Here is a 21,090-nt window from a genome sequence, read left to right on the forward strand (position 1 = left end):
ATGTACTGCCCCAGAACAAGATCTCAGTTTCTGGCCTTGGAGACAGTTCTCCCGCAATCAGTACTGCAGCTGCAAATACAAACAGTAAGAGAGAACAGATCTTCATAAAAAAGCTGGACTGAATCATCAAATCTGTTGAGAATATGCCTTCCATTTAATCAAAGGAAATATTTAAGCACTAGCAGTATTCAGAAGCTACAAATTAATTGGTACTTGTAGGCAGCGATTATGTTTTCCATTTTTCTTGATATTCACATAAATATGTGTGAAAGATTGGTTGCCCAGCTCCACTAGGAGTGGGGTAAGTGATATATTTGCAGAGCTAGTTGGGAATGATCACCAGAAGGAATCGATGCCGGGTATTACCTCATGGTATACAGCAGAGTGCCGTCATCCTCCAGGCGCAGAAGTTTGTTTGGGGTTGTCATGTTGTGAGCAATAGACTTCTTGCCATTGTGGAAAAAAGTGTCTGGGGTCCAAATCTTGCTGGCGAGCAGGTTGTTAAGAGGGAGGCGTTGCATAGGGCCTTTGAATCGCAGCCTTTCGTCTTTCCAGCTTTGTCGGAAAAAAACATCAATGGTGTATTCCTGGCACAAGGAAACAGTCGAGGTATTACAGGATCTGAATAGAAGTGATGGTTCTAAAAATGGTTTTAGCAAAGTAAATACATTGGAGTTGGCAGCCACATGTTCAAACTTACCATTTCTGTGTCTGACACTGGACCAAAACTGGTAACATAGATGTCTGTTTTCACCTGAGTTATTCTCTCTGTAATAAATACAGGTTCTGATTAGTAATTGCTTTAAGATACAAATATGTGCTTGTGATGCATTTCTTTATTAAAAATTTCTGAATCACTCAAAAATCCCCAATAGCTTGAAATTAAGATGATGTTTGAGGAGGAATTTCATCCCTGATCAAATGCAGTTGTCGACCTCTGGGAGCCCAGGCTCTCTTCTTAAAAGTAGTGGAAAGACACAGGCCCTTCAAGGGTGCAGTTCCTCTGACTGACAGGTTTTGATCACAGATCATAGAATCACAGAACTCTTTGGCTTGGAAGGGATCTTAAAGATCATCTAGTTTCAACACCCCCCTGCCATGGTCAGGGACACCTCCCACTAGAGCAGGTTGCTCAAAGCCCCATCCAACCTTGAATACCTCTAGGGATGAGGCATCTACAATTTCTCAGTGCAATCTGTTCCAGTGACTCACCACCCGCACAGTAAAGTATTTCTTCCTAATATCTAACCTAAATCTACCCTACCCTCTTTCAGTTTAAAATGGTTACCCCTCGTCCTATCACTACATTTCCTGATAAAGAGTCCCTCCCCATCTCTCCGGTAGCCCCCCTTCAGGTACTGGAAGGCTGCTATAAGGTCTCCCTGGAGCCTTCTCTTCTCCAGGCTGAACAACCCCAACTCCGTCAGCCTGTCTTCATAGGAGAGGTGCTCCAGCCCCCTGATCATCTTCATGGCCGTCCTCTGGACTCGTTCCAACAGGTCCATGTCCTTCCTATGTTGGGGGCCCCAGAACTGGACACAATACTCCAGGTGGGCTTTCACAAGAGCAGAGTAGAGGGAGAGAATGACCTCCTTCGACCAGCTGGCCACTCTTCTTTCGATGCAGCCCAAGATGCACTTGGCTTTCTGGGCTGCAAGTGCACATTGCCAGCTGGTATTCGATACCTACTACAGGACGAGATGAAGTGTATCTTGGAAGGACCTATTCCCCTCCACTGGCTTGGGTGATCTGCCCAATTTCAGACATCTATACTATAGATGTCCAAAGTTAGGTGAAATTAATTCTACCCTCAAGACTCTAAGTCCTTCTGGCATCTTTTCAAACCCAGAACTAATTTAATTTAAGGGCAGAAATTTCAGAAGTTTGTTACATAAGATAGGAGCATCAAGCCCTATTTTCAAGCATCTCTGTGTAAAGTGAGAGGAGAAGGAGAGAAAGGGATGAAAGCAATGTGTTGGTCTCACAAGAGGAAGGGGTGGGGGTAGCCAGATTAAAAAAGGGCCAGGAAGAAACATAACAGATGGTTTACACATGGATAGAAGATGAGAGAAATCTGGGGGATAGAGAGCTGAAGGAGGGCTCAACAAGGTTAGGATGGCAAGCAACTATTCACATGTTATGGTTTTAAAATAGCTGCTGTAGAGGTTATCAAAATGACATATCAATAAAGATTTCCTGTAGCTGTCTAAAAGTGGATGGTTTGGGGGTCTGTTTTTAACGAAGAGTTTCATCACCAACACAATTTTATACATGCTGACCAGTGAGGGAACCTTGCAGCAACCTGCTAGCACCATCTCCCTCACCTTAAGGAGTATCAGAAAGAAAAGAAACCCAAATTGTGTTCAATTACAGAAAAAATGCATCACATGCTCTCCTAACCCAATCTCAGATGGCCTCAATGACTGAAAGAAGACGACTTTCAGTGACCTTTGATTGTGCCCTGTTTGCCAGGAGACAAATCTATTTTCTGGGCTTTGTTTAGCTAATGAAACACAAACCCCTCACCAAGGCCCATGCCAAGAGCAGGTACCCATTCAGGAGGGCATCACGTAGACAACAGTCCCACATAGCAGAGAACAAGCCACAGCGAAGGTGTTACCTACCTCCCAGTCCCGGGCGCAGTCGATTGTCGTAGCCGTCCAGCAGACCATCCAAGATCCTGGTGAATATAGTGATGTTATCATTGGTGTCCTCTTTTCCCGATGCTGTTGGCGTTTGTGAGAAGCTATTTTATGCAAACAAAAAGAAAGACATCAACAGCCGTGCCGGCCTCGAGGGAACTTTGCAATGGAGCCTCTGAGCCTCTGCCCTCTCCTGTAGCTCCAGCTGGGCAGCATGGGGAGCTGCAGCGATTTCACCACTGCTATAAGCAACCATAAATCACTCTCCCTGGAGGAGGACCCAAGGAAGGACCCATGCCATGGAGGTACAGCCCTGGGGTGCTGAATCAGGGGATGCCTGAGCCCACTGACCCTCTTGCCATAATGCACAGGGAGATCCCAGGCCCCCGCGCTGCCCTGTCCCACCTCAGCTCTACCATTTCGCTGGCTCTGGCACGTCTCTGTCCCCTGCAGGGAGCAAGGTCTGTTCACGGGGCCAGCAAAAGTTGTTACTGCCTTTTCCCTGGGTTGGCTCTCCTGTCTTTGGGAACTGCATCAGCTGGCAGAGGAGCTGCACAGGTTTGCCTGGGGACACTCCTTCAAGTCTGCCTGAAGGTACTCTTTAATCCTTACATGCCAAACAGCTCCTAATTTCCACAGTGTATGTAATTTTTTGCCAGAACAAAGGACGAACTCTAACCTTTTGTGAGGATAACAAGCTCCCATTGAATTCAAAAATCCCACCCCAGATCACTGGGGTATCTGAAAAAAACATACTATAGTACAGAAAACACAGTTCTTCATTACTCCTCTCTCTTTTGCATAAATTAGTTCTCCCTTGTAGTATGAAAATAACAGCAATGTGTAGTGGGCCTCATTCCCTATCTTTTGGGCCAGATTTGTTTTTATTCTGAACTCTTTTTTATTTCATCATTTTATCCATGGCTCAGACCTAGGAAGCTGCTCACAGCACAACTATAACTTGCATTTTAAAGTACATTTGATTTTCATTTAAAGATGCTTAAGAGAAACCCCTGCCTTGTAATGCCTTTGTTTACCTGAAGAACAGACACATTATGTTTATCCATAAGCACGCTTCACCTGCAGCAAGCAACAAGCATCTCTTAAGACAGCAAGCTTGCTCACATTCAGTGCTTATTCAAGTTTCAGTCTCTGCTGAAATCGCCAACAAATGCTCCAGCTGTGACAGGGCACATCACCCCACTAGCGACCGTGCCCTGCCCCATGCACCCTGCCAGCAGACAGGAATCACTTACACTCCAACAACCTGAACGTGACATGAGCCAGTCACCCAGAGATAAAAAATAATAAAGAAAAAAAAAAAATCCATGTTTATTTACTACCAGTCCCCAGGGAAATAAATCAGCAAGTAAATAAACAGAGAACCTCAAAGAATCCCTCTGAAGAGCTTGCCTTGCAGAATGCTTGTATCGATGCTTTAGGCTTACCTAACAAAATGGGATTTATACAAAGAAAGAAAAGGGACCTCAACCTGGTTTTACCTGCATGAGATTTATACTAATGGGACCTCGGTGACATCCGTGCAATGAGTCCAGAAGTTATAGTGACATGAGACCTGGCTCAGGATGAGCTGCTGGTGGCCATGTAGCCCCTCACAGACATTGGGACCTCTGGTCCTGTGCCTGTTTCCTTTACAGCTTGTGTGCTTCTGCTGGAAAAGGAAAGGATTGCAAAGCCTCTCAGGAAAGGAGATGGAGGCCAGGCGGTGGGAGCATAGGTTCGATTCCCAGGAAGGCTGAATCACATGCAAACACCTGGCCAAGGAGGCTCCTTGTGGCCCAAGTGCCATCGGCACAGCCACAACCCTCAACAAGCTCAGAGCCACCAAGGAGCTTCCCTTTGCTGCAGGGGGAGACATAGCCACTCATCTCACACATTTTTAAGGCCATCCCATCTCTCGGTGGCCAAAAGACCAAATTAATTCTGATTTCTGTGCTGTCACCACAACCCTTAGTGAGTAACTGATGCAGACAACATCGCAGACACGCTTGACTATAATGAAAGACAGTTAATCCAGCAGACACAAACTGATTACAGAAACATTAGACATCCTTGCATGCTGGACCATTCAAGAAAAAAGACTGCATACTTTTTTTGTCAATCGTAATCAAAGGTATTGACCATGTAAAGGTGAATATTTACAAGCAGCAGCCTAACAAATACAAACAGGAGACAGAAGTTACAGAGGTTCTTCATATGCAGCAACCATAACTAACACTTTGGTAAAATCCTGGAACGCTACTTTAAAAAATTCTCATTTTAGCTTCTTTTTTTTTCATCAGAAAGAGATATGCATCACGCTGTCTGCCTGCTTCACCTTATCAATGCAGGAACCTGTTTTCATTTTCCAATGCATCTGACAAAGCAGCAGAGAGATCAAACTTCATTTCATTCCGACAAGTTTCATGAGAAGCAGCGACTAGACAAGAGGAGAGCGATCTAAATTAGTGCCTCATTAAGTAAAAATGTGAGGTCAGCAGTCATCTATTCCCTCTGGCTTGCTGACTGGGCCAGTCAGCACACATGTAGCTCAGAAACAGCCTCAGCAAAACCAGCCCACCTCCTCTCTGCTAATTAAGAGATACAGAGGAGACTTGCAGGGTTATTAGGAAAGATCCTGGGAGAAAAGGACTGCAGAGGTAAAATGTAGGTATTGCAATGAATGGGAGATGGGAACAAGGGATGGCAAATGCAGAGCTGGGATGATTGCAAAGGTACGGTGCTGGGGGACCAGGACACAAAGCTTCACTAGTTTCTCTGCTCTTGAAAAAGCTTGTTATTTTTAGTGCTTATGGCTGAATTCAAAGCCAATTGAACTCAGAGGGAAGACTTCCATTGAACTATTTTTGTGGGGACGGGACAAAATATACTTAGTTCTTATAACTGCTCCTCTGAATCTAACAAGAGTAATTGATGCAGCTTCCTTCTATCTCAGCTATGTACATCTTTCACAAGAATAGTATACACACCTCAAATGCTGAAATACTTTTATATCTTTACAAGAAAAGCTAATTAATAGGTGAAGAACATGGAGAAACAACTAGGGTGAAGACTCATAAAAAGTTTGCACTTCATCTGCAAAACCGCAATCCAATTTAGATTTGGCAGATCACCTGAAAAAGAAGGCATCTAACGCTGAATTTTGGAGAAATGTCAGTATCACGTGAAGTTGCATTTGTAGATGGATTGCTGTTTGCCATTAATGCAAACGATACTTTTTCTTTCACTTAAAGATTAGCGTTTAATTTATATTTTTGAGATTGCTGGTGAAATAGCAACTTATGTTTTGGAGTAAGTGCTGAGGTTGTCTTTTGTTATATGAGACCTTTAAACTGTACTTGCAAAGTTACACAAGTACATTAGATACTATAGGTCTATGAGTAGTGAAAAAACAAGTGGTGTCCTAAATTATTTCCACACAACTAAAGATTAGGTTTTATCAACATATTAGCAGGTAAGCACATTATTGCCTCTCTGCAACCAATAATATTTTTTATAGCAGACATTTTCAGTTATGGATAAAAATAAACCTAGAAAAGAACCTTAGGAAAATGCTAAGAAAATTCAAAGATAATTACATTTAAAGCTCATTACTAAACATAAACTAAACCAACCAGGAATACTTCTCATCACATTTATTTAATATTGCAATTTCAGGGTGACTGAAAAAATCAGAAGCCACAGAAGGGGCCCATCAGTGTAAAATATAATGACTCTCTAAAGATTCTCATCTACCTCTTCTGAGGAGTACATCATTTACCATTTTAAACATCACTGTCTTTTTTGCCATCTAGTCAAAATCATGACAGGTGCTATTCATAGCTTAGTTGTAATAAGTGCAAAACGTATGGTAGATATTTCATGATTTCCCGAAAACTTTTAAAAAAAAGAACAAAAACAACGTTAAGAGACACTGGAAAAATAACTGAGGAGTATTTTGTGATTGAAAGATGTATTTTTTTGTCTCTCTGTCTTAGAGTTTCCAATAGTTTATTTTAATAGGATTGGAATCAAGAACAGTGTGGCAAGTAGGGACCGAGAGGTGATCGTCCCCCTGTACTCGGCACTGGTGAGACCCCACCTCGAGTACTGTGTCCAGTTTTGGGCCCCCTACCACAAGAGGGACATTGAGGTGCTGGAGCGGGTCCAGAGAAGGGCAACGAAGCTGGTGAGGGGTCTGGAGCACAAGTCTTACGAGGAGAGGCTGAGGGAGCTGGGGTTGTTCAGTCTGGGGAAGAGGAGACTGAGGGGAGACCTTATTGTTCTGTACAAGTACCTGAAAGGAGGCTGTAGAGAGGCGGGGGTCGGTCTCTTCTCCCAAGTCACAGATGATAGGACAAGGGGTAATGGCTTCAAGTTGCGCCAGGGGAAGTTCAGGTTGGATATTAGGAAACATTTCTTTACTGAAAGGGTTATCAGGCATTGGAATGGGCTGCCCAGGGAGGTGGTGGAGTCACCATCCCTGGAGGTATTTAAGAAACGTGTAGACATGGTTCTTCAGGGCATGCTCTAGTGTCCAAGATTACTGGTTTGCGGTGGGGTGCTGTGTGGGTGGGTGATGGTTTTTGGTTTGGTTGTTGTTGTTGTGTGTTCAGGTGGTGGGTGGTGGTTTTGTTTGTGGTGTGTTTTTTTTTTTTTTTTTTTTTTTTTTTACTGTTGGTTGGACTTGATGATCTCTGAGGTCCCTTCCAACCACTACGATTCTGATTTGTAGTTAAATCAGTAGTTGAGGATGGCTTCCTTCAAGAATTATACTAGAACTTCAGACAAATTAACAGTTTGTGGAAAAGACAGTGGAGAACGCACTTGCACACTTTTGGATACTGTCGGCTGGCCAGACATCAAAGGCTTTACTCTTCTAAGTTAGCCTCTTACCACCCCTTTCTTACAGATTCTCAAGATCTGAAAATGCTGGTATTTTGTGAATTTGTGCAATGAAGATTCAATTCTTTCACATCAGATTAGGATAGGGGAGAGGACTGACTAAAATGATGAAACTTTAATGGTCTTTGCAGATCCTTAAAGAATAATTTCATTCTTTCATTTAGCAGAGCAGTACTTCACTGCCTTCTGGGAACGAGCAATTTGTGTGCAGTGCAATGAGAGCCTGTTTTTCATAGGGCGACATCTTGCCGTCCTCACCCCCTTGCACCTTAATGCTCTTTTCAATATCCTGAATTTCTCCCCGTCATTAAACACCTCGCAGTACTCCCAGCTCCCCAGGTCACCGACCTGCAGCTTCACTGGGATGCAACGCATGCCAGGGCTGATCCTGCACCAAGCACGTGCTGGATGGCTGCAGGTACGCGCCTGCTTTCTGGCCAGCCAGCAGGCCAAGTGAAACAGAGATGCTGAATCCATAGCTTTCTTTGAGGCGGAGGGACTAACTGATGTCTGTTTGCCCCCTCCAAGCAGTTCTAGGTCCCCACTTAGCTTTTTGAACCCGTTAGACAATTTTAATAATTGGAAAACTATCTCGAGACACAGAGAAGAAAAGGAAAACAGAATAATAAAAAAAAAAGGATAAGCATGACTGCATAAGCATATAATTCTTACGATGTTAGTCTTAAAAATATGAGGAAGAACTCCCTAGCATCCGCAAGTACTTGGAAAGGAATAAACCAGCAGAACTAACTGCTTAGGGTTGCAGAGACCAACGTGAAATAATATCCTGAAGGAGAGGTATGTTTAGCCTAAATAGCAGGATTATGGTCTTAGTGATAAGGACTGTGAGCTAGTGGAAAAGTATGTGAAACTACAGACACACCAGGACTTCATTTTTACAGTGTACAGAGAAGTCTTGCATTGGCTACATTTAATTGGGATCTTCTGTTTTCCGTGTTTCTACTACTATAAATATTATTAGCAGACCGCAACTAAACTGTGGTTACACCAACAACATCTGTCCCCATTGGTTTCGGCTCTTGGACAGATTTCTGAAATCGCACATCTAAAATGCAAAAGCACAGGGACTGTGCGTCACCAGCATGTCCCCAGAGATGTCCCCATGGACAGTCTGGGGCTTGCAAAAAACGTCAGGATGCAGTCAGGCTGGCCAGCACGAGGCTGGCCACGTGCTACCTCGTCCCAGGGAGATCTCGGTGCAGACAGTCACCCATTGCGCTGACCTTCGCAGGGGTGAAACTGGGGGCTCCTTGAGGACCAAAAAGTGCAAGATGCTGGGTGGTGCCACGGCTCCCGTGGCGTCTGGCAGGACAGGACCCTGCGTACGCTGATTTCCTTCCTCGACTGATGCACTCAGCCTTACAGCATTGCCTCTGCGGGCATCAGCCTGAAGGGAGCAGGGTCCAAATTATACTACTTTTCCACTGACCCCCTGTCAGGAAAGCACCCACCTTCTGCTTGGTTTTGTCAGCCTGACCCTGGGGGCCTTGCACTCATGAAACAGATAGAATTCTGTGCGATCCTTCACGTGAAACAAATGGGAGGAATCAGCCTCTTTTCTCACGTGAAAATACTCTTCACGGTTATATTTGACTTTTAACTATTCTCTAGCTCTTTTATTATTGTTTACTTTCAAGACAATTGTGAACTACCTTGAAATCCTCCAGTAAAATACCTTAGCTTGTTAGAGCATTATACAACCCAAGGCTGAATTCAAGCAAGCTTGAAAAAGCCTTGATTTATGCTGGACTGTTTCTGCCAAGGGAGGGTCATAAAACTGTTACACCAACAATGGCGGGGGGGCAACTTCGCATCCTCTTCTCATTTCATCTGTATCTTTGAATTTTAATTCAGTGATTTTTCTTTAAATAACTTCTACCAACTATGCCTACAGTCCTTCTCTACCGCCTATTGATGTGGATAACTCTTGATAGTCATTCCGCATTTATGTTAAACATTAATCACAGACTTTTGCTGAGATTTCTGAAGTAGCCTAGGAGACTGAGATACATAATTCCTGTTTATTTTACCAGGCATTGTGCATCAAATTCCCCCAAGCTGGCTTTGGCTATGTCAGCAAAAACTGTATTTATGATTTAATATAAATATGGAAAGACTATGGAGAATCGTAGACAAATCTCTGCCTTCCTCTGTAATGTCCTACTGTATTTTGCTTTTTCATTTGTACTCATTTGACCGATCACTTTTATCTAGCACATTGCAAAAGGCACTGCACTGTAACAGTGTAGTCCAAACACGGATGAAGCTAATAAAGGAGAACTTGGTAGCAACAGCAATTATTATCAGTATTAGATTCTTGCAGTTAATATACCAGCCTACATGTAAATTGTACCGTTCCGTCCTGAACAGTCAGTCCCAAAGCACTTAGCAAATTACACTCTGAAACTGCTCCTGCCTCTGAAACAGAAGTGCTGGAGCATCATCTGTCTTTTGAGCAGGGTCAAAATTCAGCCCTAAGGCAGCGTGTGAATGGAGCAGCGAATTGGAGCTGCTTATCTCTGCAGGCCCGGACTAAAATTACTAGATCAGAAATGGGGGGTAGAAGGAGGGGGGGGAGGAAGGTTACGTGATGATCTCATTTTAGTGCACGGCTTTTTGAGTAACTCGCAGAAAACAAGTGTCCTAGTTTCCCCTAGCTGTCCTGTTCTGATTATCTGCCAGGTTACAGGTCACACCAATTCCTACCTGGGACTTAGATTTAGTATTTGCTTTGGAATCGAAAGGAAGAATTAAACCCTCTTTTTTTACAGCCTCACCTTTCTGTTTTTCTGTTAGAGTTAACAATTAAAAGACCCCACACCAAACAGGTCATGCTCAACTACTGCAACGTCCCTGCCTTCTGCAGGGATGATGGACAATCAGGAAGGGCTTAAGATTATAGTCCTCAAGATTTTCTCAATGTGGTAATACTTTGTCAAATTACAACCATGTCAAGTCAAGTTTAAACCCAGTCCCACAATATCTAAGCCCTCTTTATTTCTATCACAAGGTCCAGGGAGAGTTTTGCCTTAGATCACAGGGAAAGCAGGATCAAGCTTTTCCAAGGTGAATAAATCAGTGTGCAGCTCTTTGTATCCTTTGTAGGATGCAGTCCTACAACCACTCACATACAGCACTGTGGTCACAGGCTTCCCGCCTGCCTACATAGGACAAACGCTGGAGACAGAGCTAAGTTTTGCTTACAGCATAGACAGTCATCACTCCAAGTTTGGTCTTTCTCCTAGTTCCAATCTGGAAAGAAATCACTTTGCTTGAAATCAGAAACTGATTTGCATCTCCATTTTGTATCTTCTTATAGCAAGGAATTGATGGGTGTGCTTGTGAATCAGCACGTTGGGAGGATTCATTTTTTTCTGGTGAAATCATAAATAATTGTTCTCCTCCACAAAGAAGAATCAACCTACGTTTCCAGAGCACTTGCGAAATGCTTTTTCTAGACTCCATTGCATAGCCTCACTTTGGAAAGTTCTTAAGATCTCTGGGTTTAGGAAAAAAACCCATATAAATAGGGGGGTTCTATTTGGTTTGCTGTTGGTTTTTTTTCTAAGAGCTATAGTAGGAGTATTTCTTCAATAGTTTTCAGAATATCACCGTCAGAAAAGCATCCACAGCGAAAATAAGGAAACAGGATTCCTCGCTATACGCTTCAGGGAAACACAATGTCTAAATATTCTAGCAAGTTTCAAACTCAGCCGTTTGCTTCTTCTGAGCAGTCACGATCTCCGCTTACTCACTAGGAAAGCCTGTACCAGCCAGCAGCCCGCACCGAGTCCTGCTGTCGCCGTCTTGCACTGCTGCCTTAGAGCCTGCACCCACCAGGTGAGACAGAGGGAAGGTGCAAGCCCCGCTCACGGCAGCCACAGGGGAAGGCAGCACCGCAGCCCCCAGCTGTGCCACGTACGCCCAGGTTAGAGCCGTCAGCATCTGTAGGCCAGGTGCAGGGAGCTCCCCGTGCCCCCCAAACCTTCCCGCAAGAGCGTTACAGGCATGAAGAACTGATACGAAACAGTAAATTCAAGCAGGAAAGCAAATCGTTCCCTTCCCCCTGACAGCAGCACGTTAAGATGAAATGCAAAGCCCGCCTGTTTTGTTCGGCTGCTCCGCACCACGCGGAGCCAAGGTTTTTCATTTCCTTAAGAAAAACAACCCACAGCAAAAATTCAAACGCAACTGGCAACTCACCCGAAGTGGCTGGCTAAACTCATGGAAATGCAGAAGAGGAAGAAGTTTTTGATCATGATAAAGCCAGAGACCATCCCATTGTCCATTCCAGAGCAGAGGAGGAACGCAGGTGGTAGCTTTGGTAAAGGTGCAGCTGCTCACTTTGTTCTTACACTGCAACAATACAACAACAACAAAAAAAAAGATAAATTATTACACGGACAAACAGCAGGACAGCCGAGTTCAGCTAACGCCGCATCTTCTGCTATCTGTTTTTCACAAACTTATCTAGGCTTATGTAAACATCAGCTGTTTATGTAAAAATTGTATATCTTCAAGGACATGTTTTACCTTCTGCTGACAGCAAACTGCAAAACAGGAAAAATTCTTAGTGGCCCAGTTTTCCCTTATATTCGTCCGTCATATAAGTAACTAAAGAAAGAGTCACCATTTTCCAAATGCCACTTTCGACCCTTTACCTATTTCCACAACTTCCACACGCCTGCAAACCCAGGGCTGTGTGCAGCCTCCGCATCCTTTCCTTCCATCGCAATTTTTTTCCCATTAAATACCCGTCTTCCCTTTCCAAAATCCCAGTTGAAATGCCAAGAAACACCTACTGCTTCTTGGAATTCACGCTGCTGATGCACGGCTTAGCAAAAAGGGGGTGGGGGGAGGATTAGGGGGGGTGGAGAGGGGTAAAAAGTGACCTTCCTCGCAAAGGCACATAAACCTCACGCTAGCACGAAGAATGACAGTAATGTAGCTGCTCCAGCGACTGCCGCTTTTCGGATACCTGCCTCAGCGACCAGATCACCAATCTCAGCATTGTGCGCTAACGTTTTCCTCTGTGCCCTATTAAAAAAAAAAAAGGCAAAAAAAACCCCAAACCAACAAAAAAACCAAAAACAACCCCCAGACCAACCAAAAACACACCCAGAGGGGAGCTTGCCCGGATTTTCCACCTGAACCCTGTGCCCCCCGCGCTACACCGCTCAGCAACTTACTCACCCCCCACCCCGCCGGCGCAGCAAGGAGAAAAGCCCAAACCAAAAGCCGCCCTCCCCAACCCCGGGGCTCCCCCCCCCGCTCGCCCGCCCGGCGCTGCCCCGCGGCGGGTCCCGCTCGCACCGCGCCGGGCACTGCGGGGCCGCCGCTCCCTTCCGCACAGGCGCAACCCTGGACCAGCCCGTACCTGCCCGGCCAACATCGCCCGCTCCCCGCCGCCGCCCGCGCAACTGCGCCCCGGGGCGCCGCGCACCGCTTCGCGGAGGGTGGCACCTGCCCGCTCCGCCGCCCCTTCCCTTCTTCCTTTACCTTCTTCCCTATCCGTCCCCAGGACTGGCCCCCACCCCGCCCGCCAAAGTTTCCCGCGGCCATGTGCGCGGCGTTGGGCGCAGCGGCGGCCGCCCAAGGGGTCTGCGGGCACGGCTCCCCGCCGCCCACCACCGGCCCGTCCGGGTGCCGGAGCCCGGCTCTTACCAGCCGCCGGCGGGGGTGCGAGGGCGAGGGGGGGGGCGGTGTTCGCCCGAAAGTTGCGGAGCGGCAGCGGGAGCGGAGCGGGAGCGCGGCGCTGCCTCCCCGCCGCTTGGCAGGCGCGGCCCCGCCGCAGCGCCGCGCCCGCGCCGCCCCCGCGGCCGGGAGCGCGGGTGGGTTCGCGGGGCGCGCCCGCCCCTCGGGGACCCCAACGAGGAGACCCCCTCGGGGGGAACCGCCCCCGGCCCCGCTGGAGCCTCGGGGGAGACCGGCGGCTTCCCGGGCTCCCCGCACCGGCCGCCCGGGAGCAGCCCCCGCCTGTTCCCCACTTCCACCCCCCGGGGCCCTCCCACCGACCCCCCGCGGGGAGAGCCCCTGGCACAGCCCGGCCGTCCAGGGGTCGTGTCACCGTGGGGCAGGGCCATCCCTAACAGCGGGTGAGGCTTGCCGGTATGTAGACTCCTTACACACACATACATAAGCGTGCACACATACACACGTATATATATACACACGCCCATACACACCTAGATCTGTATCTACATTCCTCTTCTGTAGCCAGTGGACCAGATCTAAACCATTATAACTCTTAAATGCTGAAGTGGGCATTTGTACCTGCAATGTTAATTCTTTGTACATAGGTGATCCCTAGGTCCCTTCCAACCGAAACCATTCTGTGATTCTGTCCTCATGATTACACATCCACCGTTGGCATCGGTATTAAAAATTTCAGGGGACTTTACGATAACTTCAAGGTTTCCTTGTTGGCTCTGTGTAGGGTTGCTCCAGAAAAAAAATGGATGCACTGCTCCACAGCCTCAGTATAGGGAGCTTTGTGTCCAAGTCACTTGCATTATATGCTGCTTGCAGGTGTGGAAGGATTGGTGCATTTGGAACTATCCAAAAGACGAAAGGAGTGTTGTAGAGTCCTAGTTCCCGTGGATGCCTTGAGATGCGTGCAACATTTTGGAACACGTGTGTGTTACATGTGATAAATATGATTTCAATATAGGCTGCTGTGACCCTACTTTGAAATAACACTCCAAGCTCGGTTATTAAATTAACAGCTCTAACGAGGTAATCTCTGTCTTTCAGGCAACATTATGGATCAATGGAGCATTTGTCTTTTTCCTATATCCATAAAAACGCTCTATGAAATTAATCCCTCCACTGAAATCGATACTGATTCTGTAGCTCATTGCCATAGAGGATGCTTCTATACGTGTGCCTAGTTCACGGTCTGCACGGTTTGAACTGAAAACTGGTCCTTATGAATTTAAATTTTCATATTTTTTGGTTATATGTGGTGCTTAGCTGCGTTCGGGTTTTCCAGCAGTGATTGATGATCTTAAATGCAGAGCCAATGACATACGGTGTTCCTCGTTGTTCCTTAGTGACTTCAATAAATATGAAGTTGTGAATGAATGTTGCTATCAGAATAGCTTTCCTGGTGCTTAAAAATATCTGAGTAAAGTAAGTATAAAGCGCCAGTAGTTTCTCATTATAATGTTCTCGCCTAGGAGTGTTTAAATCAGATTTTTTACAGTGCTTTGATTTCTGGTATGAGCTATTTATATCTCCTCATAGGTGATGCTGTGAAAAATATGTGATCTTTAAATAATTTTACAAAAGCAAGCCGTGGAAACTTTGGCCTAGGCTTTCCGAGGTGAGGGCTTCGGCTGCTCGCCCCAGCAATCTGGTGAGCAGCACCCAGCCCTGATTCCTCTGACGGGCTACATCTTCCTTCCCCGCGAAGCCGCAGGCTGCGGAGCCACTTCGCGACACCGAAGGGAGGAAGCATTTAAGACGCAGGGACGCGAAATAGGGAGAAGGTATTAAAGAAGAAGAAGGAAAAAAAAGAAATTAAACGAAAAAGCGCCTTTCTCTGCGAAACCGCGGGCTGATCAGTGGGTTCGCCCGCCGTGTCGCCGTCCCCCCGCCCCGGGTGGGACACCACCACCCCCCCACGGTAAAGGGCCGCAGCTCACTTCGCCGCCGCCAGGGGGTAGCCCAGCTCCACGTAAGACGGGAGGCGGGCAGCGCGCGGTGCGGCGCGGGCAGCGCGCGCCCGCCGGAGCGGGCGGTGGCGCCCGCGGGCCGCGCTAGCCCGCTGGCCACCAGGGTGGTGGTCGTGGGGGTGCCGGGCGGGAGCCGGTGTGGGTGAGGTGCCGGGGAGGGTGGCCGGTAAAGCTGCTGGGAAGCCACCGCCTGCTGCGCGGCGCCTTCAGGACGGCAAAAAACAAGCGGTTACTCGCCCGTGGCGAGTAACAGCCGCAAGGAAGCGAGTCTAACGGCTCCGAGCAGCAGCCTCGGGCTGGGTTTTTTTGTTTTGTTTTGTTTGTTTTTCTTTTTTTTTTCCCTTTCCTTGTCTGTACGGTAGCAGCGCAATACAGATCTGGTTCTGTTTGCCAGTTAATTTTAGATAATGACACAATATATCGGAAACGTTGTTTATAATGCAAGGTATTAACTCCTGGGCAAAGGTGCTTTCTTGAGAGCTTGTCAGACATTAATTGTGTAGGTTTTCAAGCTGGATCCCTGCAGGATGGTGGCATTGACCTGTGATAGCAGAGTTATTACAAGTAATAGAGATATCTTTGCTTTGAAGGCAAATGTATCGTACGTGTCCTCCGCTGTGGTTTTTTTCAGGCACTCCCTTGAGATTCACACTTGCCCTATTTGTATTCTTAGCCTCCTTGTTTGGTTTTAAAGGATTTGTTGAATTTAGTGTGTGAAACAATTGCTTTTTATCATGGTCAAGGAAACGTTTTGTTTGGCTGGTTATTTATTTTCTGCACTGGTGTTTAGCAAAAGCCAGCACAGCCTACCAGAAGCCATTTCATATCTGGGAGAAGTTTTGCGTGGTCCTTCTCTCACATTTCTCCTCCCTGCATCATTAAGTAATGTTTGTGGAAATAAATGCGTTTGAGGTAGATCATCCTCTGCACAGGACTGAAACAATAGTACAGGCAATCGGGCTGTGATTTTTTACCATGGCACTCGTAAGCACTTACACACTCGGCAGCTCACTGGGAAATGTGCACTAAGTCCTAACACCAAGACATGCTGTGTCGGAAAATTATCTGTTTCTCCAGCAGCCAAAGACATCTCTGTCATTGCCCAGGCCATTCCTTCTTCTCCCAGGAGAGCTACAGGAAGCTCATGAAGTTGCATGGAGGTGTGACATGTTGTGATTTTTGACCCAAGCAGTAGGGTCTTCAGAGGCTTTCTCTTCTGCCAAAACATTTCACTTCCGACATCTAGGTGGAGAGGATTGCCTATTTTCTTGAAATCTTCTCTTTGGCCTCCTGGCTAAGACTCTCAAAAGGTAGCACTTGGGACAGTGATTGAGAGAGCTTCTTAACAGAGCTTTGTGAAAGGCAGCTGGGGGTAGAGTAATGTTGGGAAGGATTGCTTGGAGATAGAGTTGGTCCCTTGTTGTGTGACACAGAATATGGTGCCACTGGGAGAGAGAGGTGGATGACTGCCCTCCCTGTCCCAGCAAAATTCCACCTGGTTGTGAAAAGCAACATTTTTAGCAAGCAACATTGATGCTTCTGCGTGCTATTTGTTGCTACTCCCAAATCTGCAGGTTCAAAGGTCTAAAAGCTTCATCCAAAACTAATCCTGAGCAGGTTGCTTTCTGCACACATTCAGATTAGAAATGAACAAAAGGCTGCATTTTCTGTTTGGTGGTTCATCCTATCTGTTATGGGCAACCTGTGCTTCAGTCCATTTCTACATATTAGGCTAACAGCTGAGCGAAGGTTGAGGGTATGCCCAAATACTGCTGTCACGGATTTATAGCACGCCCTAAGCTTCTGTGTTTCTGAAAACCACTCTAGGCACGTTACAGAGGTCCTACTCCTCCAAGATGAGCACCTCGGGTGCTGGCAGCCCTCTTTCTTAAAAGTGACTGGCAGGAATTTTAAATGAGTTTGGATCTGTATTAGACACTTTGCCCCATTAGACTGGGGAAATGATATCTAGAGATACCTCCCCCACCTGAAGGAGTGGAGAACACTTCCAAAATTTTTCAGTCCATTGTAAGGTTATAAATCCTCAGATTAGAGCATTTAAGCAAACATTGTCTGCTACTTACAACAACATCCCTGTCTTTCTGCACAAAGAGACATGAAGGGGCTCCACCTTTTTCCCCAAGCCCACCTTGTTGACTGTCTCCTTACAATTCCCCTCTCCCTTATAGATCCTATCAGCCCTACAGGTTAACCCAGCTGGTCCAGACTTACACAGTTTAAATCCCACCGATGTGGCTGAGTGCAACTGTTGAAAGCCTGGAGCTGGTTGGTGAGGAGCATGGGGCCAGAGCCAACAGTGGGGTTGCAGTGCCCTTTGCAGGGAAATGTTGCATACAGGAGGGTTTTGAGAGTTCACTCCTATCAGTTCAGCTCGCCAGTGAGATAGCCTTTTTCTCTTCTGCCCTGGAAAAGAGACAATTTCCTTTACACCAGTGGATAGCAATGCAAAGTCAGAGCGTGGGGTCAAACCTGCTCACAGATGTTTTTCCCATGGAAGAATTGAGGTTTAATTCACATCCTTGCCAGGTTCAGATGTGAAATCTTCTCCCTGTTCCTGCAGAGTCTATCAAAGTCTGCCCTTGAGATACAAACCATGAAAGACAAAGGGATTTGCAACATGTCCTGAACTGCTAGTTCATGATCTTAGATTCAGGAGGCGGAAGAGGCTACCTAGCAGCAGTCCCTCCTGCATCATGCAGTCCACAAATTTCCATAGCAGTATAAACTGTGACTTTCTGGTTTGCTTTCCTTTTGCTTTGTGAGAATACAGGCTGGTTTTTGTGGTTACTCATGAACTCCGCAGCAAGTCACCTCCTCCGTGAATGTTATATCCCATAAACAAGTGCCTGCTATTATCTCACCTTGAATCTGCCCCTGGTTTGTTCTTTTGTTGGCACGGTGTTTTTAGCTGAGATAAGATTGTGGACTAGTGAGATTGGCAATTGCGAGTAGAAGGAGATTTGAAATAAGGGTGTTGCCCAATCAAAGTTTATAACTTGAAGATCTCTTAGTTTGACACCCTAGGCCAAATTAACAAATTGATTTTGGACATAGTGGATACAGATGTGAAGTTCACATTTTGCCCAGCTCTTAGATGGACCAATTACAGGTTCCCTGCTTTGTGATCATAGAAATTGTGCTAATACTATGGGGATGACAGTGCAAATAGTTGTACTTAATCTTCTTAGCAGGTCTAGTAAGAAGCCGGTGTATTCAAAAGCCAAAGTCGGACATACATGGAGCAAACAGAAGCACATTTTGTCTTCTCCGTCTGTGTGTTTACTCAGTGGTGGCAGTCATTGTATCCTGACATTTCCAGGCAATTGCCTGTCGATCTTCCAGTTCTTCCAGAATTTAATTTTTAAACATGAAATATATAAACCATACTTTTACATGGAAAGAAATAATAATGTAAAAGATGAATAAGTGTTCTTTAAACATGTAAGATACTTGTAACTAATGCATTTGTGTAGATTATTCTGTGTTAAACAGTGATGATACATGCTTGCATCTAAAATGTTACGGTGTTCTATGTAAGCGTAGGGGTTTTTTATTGCACACAGTGAGCGTCAACTCAGAAAATCTCTGAACTAGAACTTTATGGTCCTATCATATATAAAATACCTTTAGTTAATTTCTTCAAAATGGCTAAATTTACTGGTTAGTATTTTAGCTAGCTTGAGTAGCAGTTATATCTGAAAAACAATGGGTCATTAGGGTAGCACTGTATAAGATCTTTTAGGTCTCAGTCCTCCTGTCTGGTCATTCGGGTGCATCTGTAAGTATGACACCACATGGTGCAGTCCTTGTGAGGATGGAGCACACCTTTAATGGTACCATTGAGCGCAAACCCAATTTACTCTGTATTTTGAAGCATCTAAGAAAACACTTTGTGGAGAATAACCACAATGATTCAGTGTCATACATGTGATTCATAAAGAAAGATTAATCAGGCTTAAACTAGAGCATACAAGTTCTGCATCAATATTCAAGGGTTATGCATATGCTACTGTACATGTAATTCCTTCCTAACAGGAAGGAGAGAACAAGTCTTAGAAGGAGCAATACAGAAATTCATTGAGCTAAGATGGAAGAACTGATGTTGATAAATTCTTCATTAAGTATATATTCAAATATTCATAATGAATGAAGGGTGAGTGCACTTATGGACAATATAGGACTGTAGTAGCCAAATGTATTTAGAAATGTTAAGGACAGAACATTTAAAGTTTAGAAATTGGTTACAGACAAGAGGTACCAAAGTGTATTTGACAGTACATCCCCAAATTTTATTATATATAGAAATGTATGTATATTTCTCTCTCATATTGAGGTTATAAGCTACAAATATTTATGCCTATTGATACATGTATGTGCAGATCAAGTCTCCCTGTCAACTGGGTTTTGGCTATGTAAATGCTAAGATAAGATTGGATTAACACATTTTAATTTGTTGTGATGAACTCAGGTCTTTTTGGCTGCTATAGTTTCCATATTTACTGCATTTCTCTGTGTTGTTTACATGTGCACTGGTCATATTGACAGAACTCATTATTTCTGTTTCTGATCAACGCAGGTAGCTGTCAAAAATGCCAACAAATATTTGCTTCCACTTTTGTAAAATTTTACACATGCTTTCAAGTCACCCTGTAATGATTCATTGTAATAATTAGCTGCTGCTACAGAAAATACATTAATGCATACCATTTGGAAAGCTGTAGACCCAACTTACATTTATTTTAGGATTTGCAATATACTGCTTTTCAGGCTGAATTTATTGGCAAGGGTTAGGTGGGAATAAATGTTCTCTGCAGTTCCAAATCCCATTAAATGTGACTTCTGTTATATAGATTCAAGTGCTATAATTAATAAAATTTAAAGAAAAATGAGGTTTAAAATTGTTCCATCTGGAATTAACATTTACAGAAATTGGACAGAGCCGTTGGAAAAAAAAAAAAAAAGGACATAACCTGAAAATGCCCTGTTTTGGAAAAGATAGTGATGGAGATTTCACAATGATCTATATATAACACTACAGGATGTTAAATATTAATGATTGAACTATAGCAAGCATTATAATATACCACACCAATGCAAGTGATGTCAGTCCTACAGCTTTGTGTGAAAGTATTTTGTCAGTCCCAGTACAGTAGAATCCAGAAAGATAAAAATAATATCATATATTATGTATACCAGTCAATAAGCCAGATCTTCATGTAGCATAAATTGCTGAAGTGAACGGCAGTGGAACTACGCCCATACATCAGCTGAGGTTATGCCTCAAGTGTGACCCAGTAATTATGATTCAGTCAATGAGAGTTTGTTTGAATCTGAAGAATGAGATTTGGCACAAATATTAAGTAGCGACGTGGGTTTTTTTTTCCTTTTGTAAATAATTTATTGAATGAAAAATGCAGGTGGCTTGCACACAAAACAACTGCAGAGCAGGCTAAAATTTGGCAATTTGTATTAGTCAATGGAAAAAAAAGTAGAGTAAAACACTATATATATTGAGCATTTTCATTTTAATATTTCTAAAAAAAGCCCATAGGATTGAAGAGGAGGATATAGCTGCAGAAAGAGTTAAGAACAGCTGTGCGGAATCATCACATAACCCATGCTTCATGTATGCCCTTTGGCTGTGAGATACCCAGATTGATCTTTGCTATGGGCAGCCATTATCTTTTTGGACACTAGGTGGGTTTTCCATCCAATTAGTCCATTGAACTTTGTATGGATTTTCCTTGGTCTCTCCTCATAAACTGTTCCAGTTTTGCAGAAGTGATTGAATGTTCAGCAGGTCAGCTCTCAGCGGAGATGAATAC

At 44.9% G+C, this 21,090-nt stretch overlaps 2 protein-coding genes across 2 annotated transcripts in view; one reads left to right on the forward strand and one right to left on the reverse strand.

Moving 5' to 3' along the window:
* Positions 1–11,857, reverse strand: part of GABRA5 (gamma-aminobutyric acid type A receptor subunit alpha5) — a 58,114-nt gene extending 46,257 nt beyond the window's left edge. The window contains exons 1-4 of the mRNA XM_074147392.1: positions 11,772–11,857; positions 2,625–2,746; positions 701–768; positions 367–587 (exon numbers count right to left, since the gene is read on the reverse strand). Coding sequence (XP_074003493.1) covers positions 367–587; positions 701–768; positions 2,625–2,746; positions 11,772–11,857 — 497 coding nt within the window. The remainder of the gene's footprint in view (positions 1–366; positions 588–700; positions 769–2,624; positions 2,747–11,771) is intronic.
* GABRB3 (gamma-aminobutyric acid type A receptor subunit beta3) overlaps positions 1–21,090 on the forward strand; it is a 196,075-nt gene that overhangs the window by 39,306 nt on the left and 135,679 nt on the right. The gene's annotated exons all lie outside the window — the stretch shown is intronic.

This window comes from Numenius arquata, chromosome 1 (genome assembly GCF_964106895.1).
Source record: "Numenius arquata chromosome 1, bNumArq3.hap1.1, whole genome shotgun sequence".
Lineage (NCBI taxonomy): Eukaryota > Metazoa > Chordata > Aves > Charadriiformes > Scolopacidae > Numenius > Numenius arquata.